General features: G+C 39.7%; 1 protein-coding gene across 1 annotated transcript in view; it reads left to right on the top strand.

Annotated features, from left to right (window-relative positions):
* The window catches only part of ptgir (prostaglandin I2 receptor), a 43730-nt gene extending 22317 nt beyond the window's left edge, over positions 1 to 21413 (top strand). Inside the window, exon 3 of the mRNA XM_066704099.1 lies at positions 18383 to 21413. Within this exon, the coding sequence (XP_066560196.1) occupies positions 18383 to 18649 (267 nt within the window). The 3' untranslated portion in view covers positions 18650 to 21413. The remainder of the gene's footprint in view (positions 1 to 18382) is intronic.
* The last annotated feature ends 794 nt before the right edge of the window (positions 21414 to 22207 follow it).

The raw sequence follows: 22207 nt of genomic DNA, 5'->3' as shown, positions 1-22207 counted from the left end.
ATAGAAAATCTGTGGAGGGAGCTGAAGGTTCGAGTTGCCAAACGTCAGCCTCGAAACCTTAATGACTTGGAGAGGATCTGCAAAGAGGAGTGGGACAAAATCCCTCCTGAGATGTGTGCAAACCTGGTGGCCAACTACAAGAAACGTCTGACCTCTGTGATTGCCAACAAGGGTTTTGCCACCAAGTACTAAGTCGAAGGGGTCAAATACTTATTTCCCTCATTAACATGCAAATCAATTTATAACTTTTTTGAAATGCGTTTTTCTGGATTTTTTTTGTTGTTATTCTGTCTCTCACTGTTAAAATACACCTACCATTAAAATTATAGACTGATTATTTCTTTGTCAGTGGGCAAATGTACAAAATCAGCAGGGGATCAAATACTTTTTTCCCTCACTGTATAATCTATTAACATGTCTATTTTTTAAAGCATTCTTACTTTACAGCATTTTTTCACACTTGCCTAAAACTTTTGCACAGTACTATATATCTCACTTACATTTTCTTTCCTGTTGACATTTGCAGCTACTGTCACTGAGTGATTTCAGTTGAATTGTTTTGCTTCACTGCGTTTCCTCTCACTGCGTTTCCTCTCACTGCGTTTAGACGTTTTACTTGGAGAGCCTCAGCAAACTAAACTTATTAAAGAGACATATTTTAAATGCTATGTCCAAATCCCAGGCTCTGCAAAAGCCTGTATGGCCCCGGGGTCATTGCGGCTTCATATATGGCTTCATGAATAATGGTGTTTGGTGTCCTCGGCTACAAAAGCCCTAACCAGAGTGCTATTCACAGCTCAACCCATTTCAATCAGCTGAAATCTTGTTCCTGAATCAATGTTCAACCAACTCTAGAAAGGTAGCATTGATAAATAAGTATGGTTTTGCAAACAATATTTAGAAAAACTAACAGAACTCCCAATAACATTGTTCCAAACAATTATGTGATCCTACTACTGTAATGCAGTTTTTGTTAACCTTCCTGCTCGTTCTATAAATCGATTGCAGATGGTGCAAAATGCTGCAGCTAGGATCTTAACAGGTACTAGGCACTCCGGTCCTCCATTGGCTCCCTGGTGTCACGGTTGCCTCTTAGGAGGACCGTAAAACTGTAGAGAAAGGACCCAAGTGCAAAGCTAGTACAATGAGCAGACAAAAGCCAAGGAGAGATCAGAGGCATGGTCGAGGTCATAGGCTAAGGCTGAAATCCAGGAGGTCAAGAGAAACAGATACAGAACACAGGGAGCGAGAGAGAGACACAGGGTTACAGAACAAGGCGCTAAGGAGAACAAGGCGCTAAGGAGAACAAGGCGCTAAGGAGAACAAGGCTTAGTGATGCAGGGAGAGCTGACAACACTTCACCCAGAGTGAGGGCAGTGAGGGGTATATAAAGGAGAGCAGAAACTAGGAACCTAGGTTTATGTCCCAGGAAGACAGTTGAGATCCACAAACCTCCTGCAGAAAATTATCCCAAAACACATCACACTTGGTGGGCGTAGTTTTAGTTGTGTTGCTCCTTCCTTTTGGAATTCCCTCCCAATTTGAATCAGAGATTCCAACACAGCTGTTCCTTTTTCAATTGCCCTGATAACATTTTTATTTTCTACTGCATTTGGTACTCTGTAATGTATTTTATTTGCTTCTTAGAAAATTGTATTTTATTCTTGTCCTTATGGTATTTTACTCTTATTTATTTTTCTTTTTATCTATTGTATTTATTGTTCATTTCTTGTATCCATTGCATTTGTGTCTTGCTTTTAACTCGGTGTGAAAGAGTGCTATATTAAATAAAAGTTATTATTCTGTTTTATGCTGTTACATGTAACGCTTATTTCTGCCCTGTTGCTGGTTTCAGTATTTTGGACAGCCCCATTTAAAAGCAGGTGAAGGATAGTGATGAAATAATGGAGATTATTTGGCCTTAACCCACTTAGTGAGGGAACAATAGCCTGACCACTAGGATGAGACCATTGGAACCTCCACATGGTGGATGGAGCAAAGGAGCTGCTGCAAAAGAAGGGACTGGAGAGGTGGAGGGATGTTGCTCTTAATGTTTTAAGCTATTCACACAAAGGAAATGTATTATATGTGGAATTTATGATAGTGTGTATGTATGAGGGTGTGTCAGATTGGTTGTGCTTCGTGTTTAGTTTAAACTCAATTTAAAATTATTTTATTTTGTACATGTTGACATAACAGTCTCATCCTGGTTCTTTTAAACCTTTCAGTTGCAGCCATGATGCAGAGGTTGTCATCCTTTCAGAGTATCTTAATGTTTTTCCTCAACGGGAGTGTAAGGTTTCTCCACATTTTATTATTTCTGAGTGAAGTTACAGAGCATCAGTTGCCCTACATTCATAATAAAGCTTGGGGAATTCCTAGAAAATGTAACAACACAAATTCCTAGAAACATGACCTTTCACAGATGCCTCAGAATAGGATGACACATTGCAAGAATGTGTAGGCAGATCGATTCAATGAGCTCAATGAGTCAAATACAGACACGATCATTTCATTTCGGGAAATGTATTTTATCATGGTTATTTATTTATTTGTAAAGCAATGAGGAGGAAAAAAAACATTGACAGGGAAATTAATCATGTTTGATATATGCATATATATACACACACACACACACACACACACATTATATATATATATATATATATATATAAACAACACAACTTACAGTGAGGGAAAAAAGTTTTTGATCCCCTGTTGATTTTGTACATTTGCCCACTGACAAAGAAATGATCAGTCTATAATTTTAATGGTAGGTGTATTTTAACAGTGAGAGACAGAATAACAACAAAAAAATCCAGAAAAACACATTTCAAAAAAGTTATAAATTGATTTGCATGTTAATGAGGGAAATAAGTATTTGACCCCTTCGACTTAGTACTTGGTGGCAAAACCCTTGTTGGCAATCACAGAGGTCAGACGTTTCTTGTAGTTGGCCACCAGGTTTGCACACATCTCAGGAGGGATTTTGTCCCACTCCTCTTTGCAGATCCTCTCCAAGTCATTAAGGTTTCGAGGCTGACGTTTGGCAGCTCGAACCTTCAGCTCCCTCCACAGATTTTCTATGGGATTAAGGTCTGGAGACTGGCTAGGCCACTCCAGGATCTTAATGTGCTTCTTCTTGAGCCACTCCTTTGTTGCCTTGGCTGTGTGTTTTGGGTCATTGTCATGCTGGAATACCCATCCACGACCCATTTTCAATGCCCTGGCTGAGGGAAGGAAGTTCTCACCCAAGATTTGACGGTACATGGCCCCGTCCATCGTCCCTTTGATGCGGTGCAGTTGTCCTGTCTCCTTAGCAGAAAAACACCCCCAAAGCATAATGTTTCCACCTCCATGTTTGACGGTGGGGATGGTGTTCTTGGGGTCATTCCTCCTCCTCCAAACACGGCGAGTTGAGTTGATGCCAAAGAGCTCGATTTTGGTCTCATCTGACCACAACACTTTCACCCAGTTCTCCTCTGAGTGATTCAGATGTTCAGTGGCAAACTTCAGACGGGCCTGTACATGTGCTTTCTTGAGCAGGGGGACCTTGCGGGTGCTGCAGGATTTCAGTCCTTCACGGCGTAGTGTGTTACCAATTGTTTTCTTGGTGACTATGGTCCCAGCTGCCTTGAGATCATTAACAAGATCCTCCCGTGTGGTTCTGGGCTGATTCCTCACCGTTTTCATGATCATTGAAACTGCAGGAGGTGAGATCTTGCATGGAGCCCCAGATTGAGGGAGACTGACAGTTATTTTGTGTTTCTTCCATTTACGAATAATCGCACCAACTGTTGTCACCTTCTCAACAAGCTGCTTGGCGATGGTCTTGTAGCCCATTCCAGCCTTGTGTAGGTCTACAATCTTGTCCCTGACATCCTTGCACAGCTCTTTGGTCTTGGCCATGGTGGAGAGTTTGGAATCTGATTGATTATGGACAGGTGTCTTTTATACAGGTAACGAGTTGAGATTAGGAGCACTCTCTTAAAGGGAGTGCTCCTAATCTCAGCTCGTTACCTGTATAAAAGACACCTGGGAGCCAGAAATCTTTCTGATTGATAGGGGATCAAATACTTATTTCCCTCATTAACATGCAAATCAATTCATAACTTTTTTGAAATGCGTTTTTCTGGATTTTTTTGTTGTTATTCTATCTCTCACTGTTAAAATACACCTACCATTAAAATTATAGACTGACCATTTATTTTTCAGTGGGCAAACGTACAAAATCAGCAGGGGATCAAATACTTTTTTCCCTCACTGTATATATATCAATTAACTAAATGCAAAGTGAGTGAACAGAAGAAAAATCTAAATCAAATCCATATTTGGTGTGACCACCCTTTGCCTTCAAAACAGCATCAATTCTTATAGGTACACTTGCACAAAGTCTGGTGCCAGGAAATAACTTGTTTTACTGTAATTGAGGTTAATGCACAAAAAGTGGCAAATATTATGCTTCAGTTCAGATTTTGTACATTTTAGAGATGCACATATTTTTGTTTTGGTGTCAATGTCAAGGTGAGGTTGCTGAAGACAGTTTACTGTCAAAAGTCATACACCAAGGCAAGACTGAGTGCATCAATAAGACACAAGGTAGTTATACTGCATCAGCAAGGTCTCCCCCAGGCAGAAATGTCAAGGCAGACAGGGGTTTCCAGATGTGCTGTCCAAGCTCTTTTGAAGAAGCACAAAGAAATGGGCAACGTTGAAGACCGTAGATGCAATGGTCGGCCAAGGAAAAGACACATCATGCTTACTTCCCTTTGCAATCGGAAGATGGACAGCAGTGCCATCAGCTCAGAATTGGTAGAAAACAGTGGGACCCTGTTGTCCGGAGAAGTCTGGTCAGAAGTGGCCTTCATGGAAGACTTGTGAGCAAAAATCCATACCTCCGACGTGGCAACAAGACCAAGCGACTCAACTATGCATGAAAACACAGGAACTGGGGTGCAGAAAAATGGCAGCAGTGCTCTGAACTGATGAGTAAAAATTTGAAATATTTGGCTGTAGCAGAAGGCCCGAAGGGCTGCAGAGTGATACATGAATGAGTGTCTGCAGACAACAGTGAAGCATGGTGTAGGTTCCTTGCAAGTTTGGGGCTGCTTTTCTGCAAATGGAGTTGAGGATTTGGTCAGAATTAATGGTCTCCTCAATGCTAAGAAGTACAGGCAGATACTTATCCATCATGCAGTGCCATCAGGAAGGCATCTGATTGGCCCCAAATGTATTCTGCAGCATGACAACGATCCCACACATGCAGCAAAAGTCATTAAGAACTATCTTCAGTGTAAAGAAGAACAAGGAGTCCTGGAAGTGAAGGTATGGCCCCACAGAGCCCTGATCTCAACATCATCGAGTCTGTCTGGGATTACATGAAGAGAGAGAAGCAACTGAGGCTGCCTAAATCCACAGAAGAACTGTGGTTAGTTCTCCAAGATGTTTGGCCAGCCTACCTGCCTTCAAAAACTGTGTGCAAGTGCACCTAGAAGAATTGATGCTGTTTTGAAGGCAAAGGGTGGTCACACCAAATATGGGTTTGATTTAGATTTTTCTTGTGTTCACTCACTTTGCATTTAGTTAATTGATAAATATAATCTATTAACATGTCTATTGTTGAAAGCATTCTTACTTTACAGCATTTGTTCACACCTGCCTAAAACTTTTGCAAAGTACTGTAGCTTTCTAAAAGAGAGAGTGAGAAGGACAAAGGATGTCAACACAAATACAGTGTACATTAAGTGTATTTATAATGTATTTATGTCAATGGTGTTCAACTGTAATCTGCTGTGCAAACACAGTGTGTTAATGTGTTTGTAGGTGTCGGGATGGCATCATAAAATGCAGGGTAAAAATATCTTTAAAAAACTTAAACTGGATAATCATTAGAAAAATACAGTTATTGCTAATTTAACCTAAGTAGTGTAGATTTTGGTTTACTACTTGGAGTACACATGAGTTTTTGTCTGTCCATAACTCTCATGATTACATGTATGTTTGTGATATTGAGTGTGTCAGAAGGGAGAGTAAATATTTGTCTGCATGTGTGTCTGTGAATGTCTGTGGATAGTGGAAAGAATTGGAAGGCTGTCCTGCTGATTGGTGGTGCTGCCAGTTCTGTTGCTCCTGATAAATCAGCACAGTAATCAGTCTCAGACAGCACCCCAAGCACTGGCGACAGTGCGGAGAGGAATCCGGCAGGTTGTGGTAATGCAAACAAATGAGGGAGATTAAGACAAAATTATGAATCGCACAGCCCTACAAAAGACAGATGTGTTTCAGCTGCAGGCTGCTCTGAATAGCTGACATGCACTCTGACACCACATTCCCCACTGACCATACTGCCAAACTCTTTGACAGCTTTGGGTTAACCTTTTATTCTCTTGCTTTGGTGTAAGTAAATCCAGTTATACCAGTCCACTTTCCACTACAATAGTTAAATGCTTTGGTTGGTAAACTTTCCGAACTAATAACCCAAAACAGTGGCTTACTTCCTTCCCATGGCCATATCTAATATTTCTAAACTAAAATAGACATACTCTATAAGGACTGAATAAAATAACTTTTTAAGAATATTTTATTGGGAGCAGTGCCATTCTTGGATTTTTGCTACTTGCAGTTCTGGCCTCTGAATTGTTCTATAATTCTTCTTCATGTATGACAACTTTGGGAATCTCCATTCTTGCAGGCTAATGCAAAATAATATTTATAGTATTTTGTCGGGAGGAGTTAAAGTGAAAGGTTCTTTGATCTTTTGATGCAAAATATGACAAGGAGAATGCATGCAAACCCAGATATACAAACTTTTGTTTTCTTGTACAGTATTATTTTCATTAAATCCATAATATTTGGTTGACATAATTCACTTGCTTTATCTATCCTGTGCACTTTTGTTTTAAGGCATTGTGGAAGTAAATCAGTTACAAGGGACGGGACATTTATTTCCAGCAGATTTGCACCATCCAGCCTTTGCCACCTTCTGCACAATAGCAAAGATTTTAAAAAGTGATCTTTAATATTTGACACCCACAGTCATTTCCTCACTTATAATGCCTTTGCACAACTTAGCTCTCATAGCACATTTATCAAACAAATTGCATTACACTGCATGAGCCCAGAGCAGACCCATGCCATCTAATTTGCTAAGGAAGAGAGATCTGTAAAGAGGTAAATCTTTCCTGTCCCTCTTTTTATCCAATAATGGCAAAAACTGTCTTTCTAATGACTTTGATGTAACAGAATCTCGGGTTAGAGCTGGAGAGCATGTTCTTGGTATCAACATGACTAACTGTCGGAGTGTATAATGTGCTACTCTGGACCCTTATTATTATAGCAGCTTCCTGAGTTGCATCTATTATCATTAGCCCCCAACATTAGCCGCTAACTTGAACACTTACACAGGAGCCAAGTGCTTGCAGTAACACAAATGCTATGCAGTGAAGCCTTCCCTCTTCCGATGAGTGAATCAATAATACAAGGATCTCAGAGTTGTTTTACTGCTCCGTAGTGGTAATCCTTCAATGACCCACAGCATGCAGTGCGTATAAATCTCATTACGCTCCTTGTAAAAGTCATATTTTGGAGGTGCTTATTGTTTTACTGGGGTAGATAGTTAGTGACCTTAGAAGAAAAGCAGTAAATCAATCACACTAAGTTCCAAGCCCCAGAGTCTAAAAAATAGTTAAATATATTCACACCTCCATTTCACTTTTATTCTATGCACAGATTTAGCACTGACCCAGTTAACACTCTCACTGGAGAGGATTCAAACAGGTTCTGAGGTTCCTGTAGTCATGACTGAACTCTCTACCTGAGGGGGTGGTGAGCATTAATAAACACATATTTTTGAATATAGTCAGATTCTATATTTTTTTTTTTACAAGATTTCGGCAACATCTGCTTTAGTAACACACCCTTTGTTAGATGCTTTTGGAAAAAGAGAAGACTAGAACACAAGCAGCTATTATCTGTGTGAATAGACTCTACATACATTTTAATGCCAGGCATTGAAACTGGCAGTAAACATGGTTCATATTTTAAAAACTGCATTGCAGAGGGAGGCTTTAGCAATTTGAACAGGTTAAGCATTGTCTTGAAGAAAAGCCTTTATCATACCCACTAGAGCACCGAAGGTTGCCTCACTATTGCGCTACATTAAAAGATACAACCAAAGGCCGCATTGCGTAAAGTTGCATAAGACTTATAGCCATGCCAAAAAATTGAGTCTTGTATTATCTGCGGAGGTGTTCAACCACACTGGTATCCACCCCCCCCCCCCCCCTCCAATCACAACAAAAAATAACAGCATGTACTAATGGAAATTGTTTTGTGAGGTAGTCACATCTTTTCTGTTCTTTTGTTTTATTTCAACGTTTATTTTCAGTGCTATGATTAGATAAACAAAATACTTGTCAACTGTGACTTTTGTATTTGTTAACATGCAGGTAAAATAGCTTCACTTCACTTCATAATTATAATATCACACTAGTGTCAGAGGTATGTAAACAGCAAATGTGATGGTAAACTCCATACTGAGATCTAGATAAACAGTAAAGACAATGTGAAATTTACCTTTTTCGTCCGAGGCCTTTTGTAAACACTGTAAAATATACATAGGTTGTAAAATGTAAATATTTACAGGTTATATTGAATTGCATGAATGTTTGTATTGTCCAATGTGTGAAAGGGATTATTGCCTACATGATCCTGTTAGGGTGACACTTCCCTGAGATCTAAAGATTATTCAAAACCCCTGCAGACCGCAGACACTATAAAAGTACACAAGTGATAATTACTGCAACCTGAGACAAAGCAGTGATGCAATGTTGGTGCAGACCGGCGTAAATCATCTTATGCCCAGTTGCATTAATGATCTATTTTTTTGTAATTCAAGGCCTGATCACTTGGCTTTAAAAAAAAAAAAAGTACTGGTTAACATACCAAAAATATATATATATTATCTGTTCCTGAACACTACTCTTATATACGATTGAACTTTAATCAGTGACAAACGCTTATATTAACTTTATAAGAACTGTAGGCTGAAAACTGAGTCCAAAGACAGAAGGAGAAGGGAGAGAGTTAAATCTGTTGCTAATATCAACTAATCTCTTTGCGATTGTTAACAATTCTGGGCAGCCTGGTTGACTTTCCTCTCTCACATAATAATAAGCCACAGTTATTGTGGCTGTGGATTAAAAAAGGAAAAAAAGTACTGGTTAACATACCAAAAAAAAAATATATATATATATTACCTGTTCCTGAACACTACTCTTCTATACGATTGCCCTGTTGGTACTGTTGTGGGCAGGTGCAGTGGAGACAATTAGACAATTGTGTCACACAAGATACACAGAATACACGTCTGTTTCCTTGGGGCATCCATTCTCATTTACTCAAATTACATGTGTGAAGGGGGGTCGGGGGTCCCCAGGGGACACGCGAGACCCAGCCTTCATAAAAGATACCCATATTCATCCTGTCCACAATGCCCTCCCCTTTTTTATTATGGTGAGCCATGACCCATACTGTGGCTTATTGCACCAATCCAAGTCATAGATTTGTTGTTTTGTTTTCTTCCACTTGTAGGAGTTCCCTGAAGTGACAGATTTACAATGTAGTTAGGACAGACCTAAGCAGTCACAGGACCACCTCTTGAGCAGACTATTTTTAGGTCCGATTTTAAGTCGGATTTTGGCTAATTATGTAAGGATGTGGTATCTGCCTACTGAAGTGCCCTAGCTAAAAAAGTAGAGCATTACATATAATGTGACTCATATTGAAAGAAGTTAAAATCAGAAAAATCATATCTGCATGTGCAGTGGTTTGACACAGCTATCAGCTATACTTGTCTCTAAATCTGAAGACGGTCTACTTTTTAGGTCAAGTTTTAATATCAGTACACATTGTGATGCAAACAACTTTCTGACATGACAGTAGTTATTGCAATAAAATACTGCAAAGTGAATACTGCATCTTTATCCCCTTATAAGGATCAATGTATCTGTCTTGTCAATCTGTCTTTTTATTTATTTAACTTTGTTAGTTGTTGTTATTGCTACATCTGTTGCTAATATCAACTAATCTCTTTGCGATTGTTAACAATTCTGGGCACCCTGGTTGATTTCCTCTCTCACATAAGAATAAGCCACAGTTATTGTGGCTGTGGATTGCACTTTCTCTGGTAACCATTAAAAGCTATGTCCAGCTGGCAACCTGATACATCTTTAGGAAACAACAAAGGGAATATAAGGGACTCTTAATAATCTGTGACACTGGATTTATTTAAAACTTTTAGATTGTGCCAAACCTTTCAATTGTTTTGAATGTTTTAATAGGCAGCACACCATTTGAAAAAAAAGATAAGTAATTCTTAAACTGTTGTTTAGGAGAAGTACATTTTGTGGGTTAATAATCATTTACAGCTTCCCAAAAACAATGGAAAAAAGATTTCACAAAATGAATACTGCTTCACTTTAAATACACAGCAATCTTGTTTATATAAAGTGTTTATATAAAATAGATAAAAAATATATTGTAGTGCCATCTGCCGGTGCAGCAGGGGTGTTGACAAAACAAGACACTGTCAGACCCCCCTTGTATTTTCTGTCAGCCCCCCCACCAGATACCGGATATAACGCCCCCCCCCGGCTCTTACCAGAGAAAACGCAGTCACTCTTACGAGAGAAAACACCGTCAGCAGCTCCTGGGCATCGTTTCTGTTATATTGCAATGAACGACTGGACACCAACTGTATAGGTTGAACTGTATAGGATGTTTTTATTATCCCTGTTACCATTGCCACAACATGGCGTCTCTTTCTCGTTGCACGCATACACATGCAACACCAGCATCGTATCCTAACACCCCAAGCACGACACTCATTCACCTAGGAAGACTGAAAACGGAACACGGAACACTTAATAATCATATGCATAATAATTTAATATAACAGTTTCGTTGCCCCCCTAAAACCTAAAGTCTAGCGACGCCCCTGCAGTGCAGCCCAGTACTAGAGACTGCAAACCAGAGTCAGCAGAACTCAAGGGATCGTGGGAGTGGCCTGGTGCAATTGAATTGGACAGGGTAGTGGCTGCCAGACATTGTAAATAGTTGTGTTGAGGACTTTTATGACTTTTCAAACACATCCCTCTGTGTATACCTTTTTCTGTCCACCCTGGCAGTGTCAGTGTCAGAGCCTCTCTCCCTTCTCCTTCTGTCTTTGGTCTACAGTTCTTATAAGGGTAATATAGCGTTTGTCACTGATTAAAGGGCAAATTCCTAGTTAAGTGCAGAATTCTGTTTTCCATGCTTCCGAAACCCTTGTACTGTTTGAAACTATTACACTGGTGACAGACATGTGGAGCTGGGAACGACACTGGCTAGGGATGATAGGCTGATCCTGGGCCTCAACTTCACATTCACAGCCCTGTCGTCAGCATTGCAGCAGTGCATCAAATTGGGCAACATGAAAGGGGGGCCTACAAGATGAACTAGAGAGGGGATAATGGTGGACATCCTATATATGACTTGGCAGGCATACCCCCCACATTTCTGGGGGCCGCAGTGAAGAGCTGGCCTGTGCAGAGGAGAGGAAGATAACCTGGAACTACAACTGATTAAGGGAACAGGGCTATTTTGCCAGGGCCTGCTATGCCCCATAACCCTACCATTGAGGGAACCTATCACTGAGAAGTGCCAGCAAAGCATCTTGGGAAAGAGAAGGACACCTCCTGCAGTGATTCCCCCCTCTCTCACTTCTGCTATCGAGTTGGAACCCCTCATTGCCACGGTGGGCTGGATCAGACTGCGTTATCAAGGGTGCAGTCTGCCGGACCTTGGTGGATACTGGCACCACAAAATCTCTGATTCAGCCTGGAGTGCTCCCAGGGACTGAGGACCCCTCTTCTGCCAGCCGGGACTCTGAGCAGCACATGACAATACAGGGTAAGAGAGAACTCTTTATCCAAAAGCTGGTCCTCTGCCAGGTGTGAAGGCATCCACACCCTCCAGAAGTAGTATTCAGGCCTCTGAGAGCCCAGAGCTTTTCTGCTGCCTGGAGCTGATCTTCTCTGGAATCAAGTGGTGGAGCTGAGATCCACCTTAGGAGGATGAAGCGTCCTCTGTCGAGCTAAATGTCACCATTGAGTATTGGAATTGGTACTTTGCACTTGTCGGGGGGTCCTAGACAGACATTCCTAGGATCATAGCCCTAGACAGACAAGCATGGTAGTGGCATTAGGGGCTTCTACACTGCCATTTCTGATCCAAATCAACTTTCAGGGGTCTCTGCATGAGCACTAGCACGTAAGTCCAAACTTAATGCTACCGATGCATTTGATCTGGATCAGAAATGGCAATGTAAACATGTCTTTTGGTGGTGGGGGCAGAGGAGCTATCTGAAGCATCTGTTTACGTCTATCTACATCCTTTTACATTTTCTCCTGCATCCAGCTAGTTATTTCACAGTGGCTTTTCTAGTTGGATAGATTCCACAGTGCTGATTAATGGTTTCCTCTGATACACACAATCCCACTGGATTTTTATAAAAGTACCAAACAAAAACATATTGTTTTATTCTCAGCTTTTATGTTTCATCCTCCCCCCCCCTCCAGAAATAAGAGAAAAAAGGAACGTGTTTTAGGAATGCATGATGAGAAGGAAGCATGTACTGCTCTACTCAGAGCACATTTAAAGGAAATTATTCCAGCTTGAATTGACCATAGGATTCAAAATCAACAATGATCTCATCCTGTTTTTGCCTGAATAATACGGTATTTCAGCACTAGTACTGGGTGACTGCCGAGTGCCTTCACTCTGCTGGAAAATGGCCACACATGGCTGTCAAAGCAGTGCCCAACCCCATTCACCACAGTGCTGTTTTTCTTTCTTTTAATTCCTTAATTTTTTAACTGAATCCATCTAAAGTTAAATCCAGTACTGCCCAACTCAACTCCCCAAACCATGTTAACTGAACTACCACCAGATATACCCATTCCTAATTTTGTTAACAGCTGATTTACCCCCACCTTTTGTTAACTGATTTACTGATACATTATTCAAAATATATCCCGGTTCACCTGATCACACCCTTCTTAAACACTAACTCTTATCTCCTGAGAAAATGCTAGGTATAGGAATCCCAGTCGGCACCATCTATACACACCCAGCAACCAGCAAACTCACACTTGCTGAATGTCTTTTTATTCAAATTTATATTTAGCAATAGCTAATTGTTATTGTTGTCAACTGAGCTGGAAGGCTCCTTAGTCAAGGGAGGTAACAACTAGATAAGTGATATTCGACTGCTCTCAGCATTAGTTGTGGACATTGAATGCCCAATGAGATGTGTTTCAAAAGTAGTAGGCCTATGCCTTTATAGCTAGGTATATTCTCTGTCTTTTTTGTCTCTTGTAAAGACAGCCCTTCTCTCAGCTCTTTCACTTAGTTTCCCATGAATAGGTCACCTAAATAAGGAAGTGGAAGTTGATCCTATTTAACAACAGGACAAATGGCCATCGGGCATTTGTACAATTATTACCCACACTGCTTCATCAAAGTGTTTGAACCAACAGTGGCCTAAATCAACCACTGCCAAGAGGACAAAATGTTATCCTCTTCCTGCTCTGTGTTGTTTAAAGGGTACTGAGAGTTTCCATCAATTTAACCTTTTCTTGTCCCCCATAACTATACCATTTACAAACATATTGTATTAATGTTTTTACTACATTATTGTATCATCTTATGGCAACTGTGGGCAGGTTAGAATGAGAATGTACTGATGGATGCAAAAACTTCCAACACATGTAGAATTCTCATTTCACTGGGGCATTCACTTTTAAAGCCTTATGACACATATACATTTGCTCTCCACTTTCTGAAGATCACTGTAACATTCTAAAGGGGCAAATCTATCATGAAACAACATGGTCAACAGAATGTTTTTTCCTCCGCTTAGTGTTGGCAGGATTTTTATTTGGAGTTGCAGAGACAAAATACAGAGGGAATTTTGCACTTGGAGAAAAAAAAACCATCCTGTACCTTATCTTATTAGCTGTGATTCCTTCAATGGTTTTGTGAAACATACTTTTCAGAATTGCAGTTCTCATAGCTCTCCGATACAGAGTGTGCCAGATGTGGGTCATAGTGATTAGCCCTGTAATCAGGGTGGTACAGAAACTGCTAAGTCAGAGCCCTGCAGGTCTGTGCTTTACCTCCCACCTGCCTGTTAAGATTAAATAAACACAAAGGGACTGTGGTTTTCTTTCTTTCCATCAACACATTAGGACAACAGGCTCTGAGCCAAAGCCGGAGCTCGTGGTTAATATTTACACGCATTAGACAATAGCAATGCGACTTGAGAAAATATTTGCAGATCTGAATTTCACTACAAAGAGAAGCCCAGAGCCTGGTATAACTAGTTATATAATTGGCACTGTGCTAGCTACATCTTTATTAATAATAATAATAATAATAATAATAATAATAATAATAATATTATTATTATTATTTTAAAAATATGATACATGTTTGTTTGCTTGTCTTCTTTTTATCATATATCAAAGAGCCCAGAGAGAAGCAATCTGAAGTATTGAGCCTCTGCTAAAGTACCTCTCTATTGACTTGTCTGATCCCATAAGAAAAGCACATAAAGGTTATAATTGAGTAGAGACAGTTTGGCCCATCTCACTTGATTGGTGGCCAGTAGCTTATTGATCTGAGGATCTCATCCAGCTGTTTTTAGAAGGATCTACAAGGAATCAGGTTCATCCATATGGCTGGGTCGATTCAGACTCGCACAACTCTTTGTGTAAAGAGATTTTGGTCCTAAAAAGTACACCCTGTTCATTTTCTTCATGTGTCCTTGTGTCTTAATATCTTAATTTTAAAGTTTCTCACTCAGTACCATTCAGGATTTTGACTGCTTTTGTCAAGTTCCTTCATTGTCTCCTTTATTCAGGACTAAATTAGGAGAAAACTAAGGAATCCACATGTAATAGAAGTAGTTCACAGTAAATTCTAAATCCAATTCTACCTACTGACTGAAAGCTATATGCTGCTTCTCTTCAACTTCCCCTGAAAATGAGCCAAAACTACCCTCTATAGGGGTAACTGCCTTGAAAAACATTTGAGTTATTTTTCCATGGTGCCAGAGTAAAGCAAACAAAATACTCCAGCTCAGTCTTTGATTTGCACAAGTTCCAATACAATAAATAACTGTCGGATCAGACTTAACAGAAATTAATGGCTTTGTTAATGCATACTCTGGTTAAACCCTGCAGGTCATTACATACTGAATGATGGGGGATTAATTAAAATAATAATAATAATAAAAACATACAAGCTAAAATAATGCATTTAGTTTCATACATATTGCTTATGACACTATACTTATTCATCAATTATTATATTTTTCAATCTGATGAAATCTTGAGAAGGTTGGATTTTATTGGAGTAAGTTAGGAAGGGGGAAGTCATTATATATGTTCCAGAAAGTCAAAAGATGTCTAAATGGGTATGGGATGAATAGGTTCAGTTTTGTAAACTTCAAACGAAGCAAATGTACTCATTCATTCCAATTGAAACTAATCACAAAAGAAAACATCCAAACTATTTATGTAATTTGATTCTCAGAGAAATGTGCAGGTTGCTTCGATTTAATTCCTCCAAATTATTTTAATAATGTTAATGCTTAGAATAGGATCAGTGGGGCAGTGCTAGATATACATCCTGCCCAGGCCATAATTATTTGTTTAGTGCTGTGGTTCATTTCTCACAGAGTGAACAAACTAATTAAACTCTTTTTAAGTTCAAGGAAAAGTTCAAACGCAAGTGGCCATTTAAGTGGTGAGTTCCTGTACTGAGCCCAGTTTATCTACCTTTTTCATTTATCAATTTTTCCTTTTCTTATATTACACTTACTTGGAATCATGCATCATATTCGCCATCACAGAATTACTGACTGTTCCATATTTAAGAAAATGAAAAGGGAATGCTTCTGATTTTATGAAATATTGGAAACATTTATTTTTGTTTGGCAAAATAATAGCATAATTTAACATAAGAGGTAGCAGAGTCACATCCAATAGTGCTGTGAAGGAGAAACGTGTTTCTCCAAAAATACTTTTGATCAGTATCACGTGTATGCAAATAGGGGCTGCACTGCAGTAAACATACAAAATATAAACACTTGTATATACAGTTAGGGGGAAAAAGTATTTGATCCCCTGCTGATTTTGTACGTTTGCCCATTGACAAAGAAATGATCAGTCTATAATTTTAATGGTAGGTGTATTTTAACAGTGAGAGACAGAATAACAACAACTAAATCCAGAAAAACGCATTTCAAAAAACTTATAAATTGATTTGCATGTTAATGAGAGAAATAAGTATTTGATCCCCTATCAATCAGCAAGATTTCTGGTTCCCAGGTGTCTTTTATACAGGTAAAGAGCTGAGATTAGGAGCACTCTCTTAAAGGGAGTGCTCCTAATCTCAGCTCATTACCTGTATAAAAGACACCTGTCCACAGAAGCAATCAATCAATCAGATTCCATCAAAGGGACGATGGACGGGGCCATGTACCGTCAAATCTTGGGTGAGAACCTCCTTCCCTCAGGCAGGGCATTGAAAATGGGTCGTGGATGGGTATTCCAGCATGACAATGACCCAAAACACACAGCCAAGGCAACAAAGGAGTGGCTCAAGAAGAAGCACATTAAGGTCCTGGAGTGGCCTAGCCAGTCTCCAGACCTTAATCCCATAGAAAATCTGTGGAGGGAGCTGAAGGTTCGAGTTGCCAAACGTCAGCCTCGAAACCTTAATGACTTGGAGAGGATCTGCAAAGAGGAGTGGGACAAAATCCCTCCTGAGATGTGTGCAAACCTTGTGGCCAACTACAAGAAACATCTGACCTTTGTGATTGCCAACAAGGGTTTTGTCACCAAGTACTAAGTCGAAGGGGTCAAATACTTATTTCCCTCATTAACATGCAAATCAATTTATAACTTTTTTGAAATGCGTTTTTCTGCGGTTCTAGACCCTGTGAACAGGTGGGGCATGGCTGGGGCCAGGTGTAATATGAGGGGGGGCATCAATTTATTTCGGGGTGTGTGTGGAGGGGGGAGCTGCTGACAGTGTTTTTTCTGTGATGTTTCGGGGGGGGACTTCTGGTATTTTGGCTGAGATTATTCCTCATTTGGTTACATAGAAATTAATTAACAAGTTAACAGGGAGTGATGATCTTGGGCTACATACAGGAAGTGATTTGAAGATATATAAAAATGATTTATAGAGATCTCGAAATAAACAGGAAGTAATTTGCAGATATCTCTAAATGATTTAAAGATATCTTTAAATGATTTAAAGATATCTTTAAATGATTTAGAGATATCTTTAAATGATTTAGAGATATCTTTAAATGATTTAGAGATATCTTTAAATAATTTAGAGATATCTTTAAATATTTGATGATATCTTGAAATTAATTAAAGATATCTCCATATACTTTAAAAACCACCAAGTAGGTTACAAACAATCTTTAAAACAAGAAAAGAATGAGCGATTTGCTATTTTATGGAGGGACATCACTGTAAAATAGTGCAAATCACAAGTGAGTACAAATCAAAAATACAAATATGACCAGTACAGCAGGGAGAATAGTGTCAAACATATTTTTAACTTGTAATTACAGATACAAATTAAAAATATGAGTATAACTTGCAAAAATGTATAGGTACAAATCAAACCTACGAATTGAAAAGAGCATGAAATCACTATGAGAAATATCATAAATATCACAGATTGTGGACTGTGGGAACAATCGATGAGGATTTAATTTATTAGTATTTTTTTATTATTAAAATAGTTTGTCAATTTTGCAACACAATCTACTTGTTAGTGTGTTACTTCTACACTGACCTCCCTGAAATCCTTAAAAGCACCTACATTTGTATGCTTTATTCAAAGGACAGAGGGTGAGAGACATGGAGGGATAAAAGAGTGGAACAAATTATGACCCTCCTGATAATATGGTTAAAAAGCTCCATAACAAGAAGATCATCTACACCTTTACTTAGACTATGGTCAAATCTTATTGACTGTAATATTCAATATGGCCAGCATGCAAACCAGTACTTCACTGTAGACCTGTTGGTTCCCAGTCAGAGCTATATTGTAAAAACACTTTGAGACTAGCTATAGATTATAAAGCTCTTGTCATAAGCCACTAATGCTTGAAATCAATGGTAGGGTTATGCAGACCACTGCGGGGAGGAGTTGCAAATGCTTGCATTAAATTGGCCCTCTATATAACATATCAGCATGTTTGTTTTTGTTTTTTTATGTTGCTCATTCTGTACTCTCCTACTGTCCTTGGCAGATCTGTGGCTTCGTCAGTGCCATCTCACCGGGGGGCAATGACCAAAAGAACCTGGTGGCCTTCCGCTTCTCTGCCACCAACCCCATTGTGGACCCCTGGATCTTCATCATCTTCCGCAAGAGTGTCTTCCGCAACCTGCGCTCCTTGGTGTGCTGCCGCTTCTCCAGGAGGCAGGTCAAGACTAGCTCTTTCCCCGAGCCCAGCCAGGTCCAGTCCGCACCCTATGAGCAGAAGTCCTACAGCAGCCTGCCTGTCAGCACACACTGAGCATGGGGGAACAGAGACTGGAGGGGTTAGAGTTGGGGGTGCACCGCACTCTCAGCCATTAGGGGAGAACCAAATGGTGTGTACGGGGACTCCCACCGGCTCCCACCGTCCAAACACATTCCTTACACTGCCAGGGCTGATGATGCACACTGAGCAGGCAGGGGGTTTCAAACTAGGCCCCTTTTAGGAGATGTGACAGTGGTATGTTCATAAAAAAACTGGTTCAGGCAGCTGCATAAAGACCTTTTTGTATATCTCCAAAGACCACTTGGATCTCAAAGTGCACAGATATCCTTTGGCATCACTGGTACATTGTACCTACTTTTATTTATATTGGTGACTGCAGGTGTTTGTGTTTGGAAAGAAGTACAAAATAATCTTTCACTACCCCCTTTCCACTACTATCTAGAGGAATGCAGAGAGAACTAGCTACTGATTTCCATTTACTGTCCATTAATTTGTAAGGCAGAAGAAACATCAGGCCTGACACTGATAATTAGTATTGCAGAACACTGCTTTATACAGAAGCCAATTCTGAACCCAGTGCAATCCCCGCTTAAATAAATTGTACAGAAAAATAAACAATACTACAACTATTTGCATTCATAAACTATATGCAATAATTGATGTGATGTTTTCACCTCCATTTAACCCAAAGACTTTAAGACCTTACCAAAAATGGAGATGCCAAGGATACAGTGGAAAACGATATGATTTACTGCATCCGGGGCTCTGCAGCATTGTCTTAACAAGGGCCAATGTAAAACAGGTCTCCCTGAGGTCTTTAATGCAAACAATGGTGAGTCATATCTGAGAAGTTGGGGGGATGCTGGAGTTGCTCCAGTGATAGAACAAAACACCAAACTGTCTCACTAAGCTGTGTCTCTCTGTGCCCTGAGGCGCAGGGTGACAGGTCGTGCACTGCCACTGATTTGGCTACAGAACTTTGAGCTACAGAACCAGGACATGACCAGTGGTAGCTGCACAGAGAACTCATTTCAGTCAGGCTAGCTCAGCATGTTAAGGCTGGTTCACACTGGGAGAACTATCATTCAGTCAGATGCTACTTAAGCACATCTCACTCATTTTGATGGATCCGGAGGTCAGATATAATGTGAGAAACTTTTTTTTTTACACTTCCCATTGTCTTTTCCTTTGGTCATCCTGTAATTATTCTTAATGTAGGGAATTGGTATCAGGTGGAGAAACGACTACAGATAGTGAAACAGTTGAGGCTGCAGCAAGGAGATACAATGCATGCTGGTCTAGGAGATGTGTCTGATAGAGAGAAACTGAAGATATTTGGGTTGTTTTCCAGCTGTTCAGAATGTCTCCTTAGAGCTCTAATGCACTTCTGGCTACAAGTGACATAGTCTGACATATTTTGCTACTGTATCCATAACTAACAAGCTATTGCAAACAATAAAGCAGGGTAATATATAATGCATGGGAAAGCTGTCATTGGATGGTTGAAAGCCAGCTTGATGCTGTGAAAGTGAGATAGGGCAGCTGGTCTGTTCTGCCAGTGATGTGAATACTTGCTGAAATGTCCATCTGAGTAGCTTCCCAAAGTGTGTGTGGGTTTATAAAAGGGCTCTCTAAAGCTTTACAATGTCAAGGACTTTTTAATGGACGTGTGAATCACGTTCTAAATCAGAACAGTGGCTGTTCAAGGGGATTCCTAATGGGACCAGAGCAAAAACTGCCACCCAACAGCTGGGTTTTTACCCATGCTTTCTCTGCTTACCTTCAGACTAACTTTATGGCCTTCAGACAATAAATGTACAAATTTTATTCTTTTAGAAAACAAAATACAAACAAACAATAAAAACATTACACTTTATATGAACACGCTACAGTTATTTTATTATAGATGTTTGCAGGGACACACAGGCCACAAGGACATTACAGGAAAGAGAGAGAAAGAGAAAGAAATAGATGTTGTTTCTTTGTTTTTTTGTTTTTGTTTTGTTAAACAATACATTACAAATAAAAAAAGTAGTAAGATAACGTCAAATACAAAAGTGTCACTACTGTTGCATATATAATGTATTTAAACTGACAGCATAGCACTGTCAGTACATGGTCTTCTAATTGAAAATGTGTATATTGATTTCAGCCAAATCACATGTAATGAATTTCGTGTGTGAACACCATATCACACAGACAACACAGGGAAAAATCATAATGTCTTCTGTTTAAAGCTATATATACAAGATTAATATAATGAAAGACAGGTTTCTATTCCCCAGGCAATGAACCTTCAGGACCTCAAATTTTCCATTACATAAAGAGGGGTGGGAGCTATGACACCCTAGAGAGTTATAGGTGAAAGACAAATTGAATGTGGCTCAAATTGCACAGCTGAACTGTGACCTTCAAAACAAATGATGTCTTGGCAGTATACTGCTCTGTCTTGATAGCTTCAGTCCCAGTGCAAGGCATCGATGTGCTATGTGTGTAGAATGTAAATCCGTGTGACAGTACATGTTTCTTATTGTAATAAAAGTGCCCTTTTTTCATGTGTTCAAAAATATGTGAATCATGAACATGGTTTCAGTATTTGTTTGCTAGTGTGTGTGTTTTTGCTGTGTGCTAATATTGCCCCTTGACTCTGTTTCAGCTGGCCTGTGGAAGAATGCATGGTGATCCAGAGCTTGCACTTTATGTAGACTAATGAACATGAAACAGCTCACTGCAGTATTGCCTTCTGGTGAAGTGATGCTTGTAAAGGTATTTTGAATAAAGAAATCAGTACAAGCCTTCCAGCTGAGTCGACAATTGATTTAAACCAGAGAGTGGATGTTACAGAGCAGCTTTGGCACACAAGTATTACTGGTCTGGTCCAATGCACACTGGATACATCCTGCGCAAAACTCTAACTTCCAAAAGTGGAACCTACTTCACTTTCTATCAGGTGCCCCAAATTATCTCTGCTGTTAATGTGGTTTCACTGCGTGACATGTTCTGTCTATACTACACCATATATAAATAACTTTAATGACTAACATGTAATGGATGTCTCTTTGCCTCTAGCCACTGTGGGAACACTTGGGAATAAACTTGCCCCCATATTTTAAAATAATCCAGCTGTCTCCCTATTTCCAGCTGATTGTCAGCTACTGTGCAGTAAGCAATTTTACCAAGAGGGAATAAAGCTCATAGAAACATCTGGACATTATCACTGTAAAAAGTGGCATTCAAAGACACATAACTGACATCCATTTAGTCCCATCCAAAAACTGTGATTTTATTGACAGGAAGCTACAAATGCACTAAATTATCAAAGGTACTAAGACAATGTATCTAAGAGGCCCAGTCTTAATGACAGCAGCAATGCTTCATCTTACTGTGCCCTTCATAGTGCAGAGTTTTCTAGTGCAGATATAGGAGTCTGTCTTGTTCCAGCTCATCCCAGAGGGGCTCCATAGGATTGAGAGCAGAACTATGAAGGGGGGCCTTGCTTTTTTGTAAATGCTATACCCCTTGATGCCATTTGTGTTGTGCTGCCAGCTTTGTGTAATATGTGTACAGATCCACAGACCTTACATGCTGGCA

The sequence above is a fragment of the Amia ocellicauda genome, chromosome 5 (genome assembly GCF_036373705.1).
Source record: "Amia ocellicauda isolate fAmiCal2 chromosome 5, fAmiCal2.hap1, whole genome shotgun sequence".
NCBI classification, from domain to species: Eukaryota; Metazoa; Chordata; class Actinopteri; order Amiiformes; family Amiidae; genus Amia; species Amia ocellicauda.
This window is presented reverse-complemented; position numbering and strand designations above follow the sequence as displayed.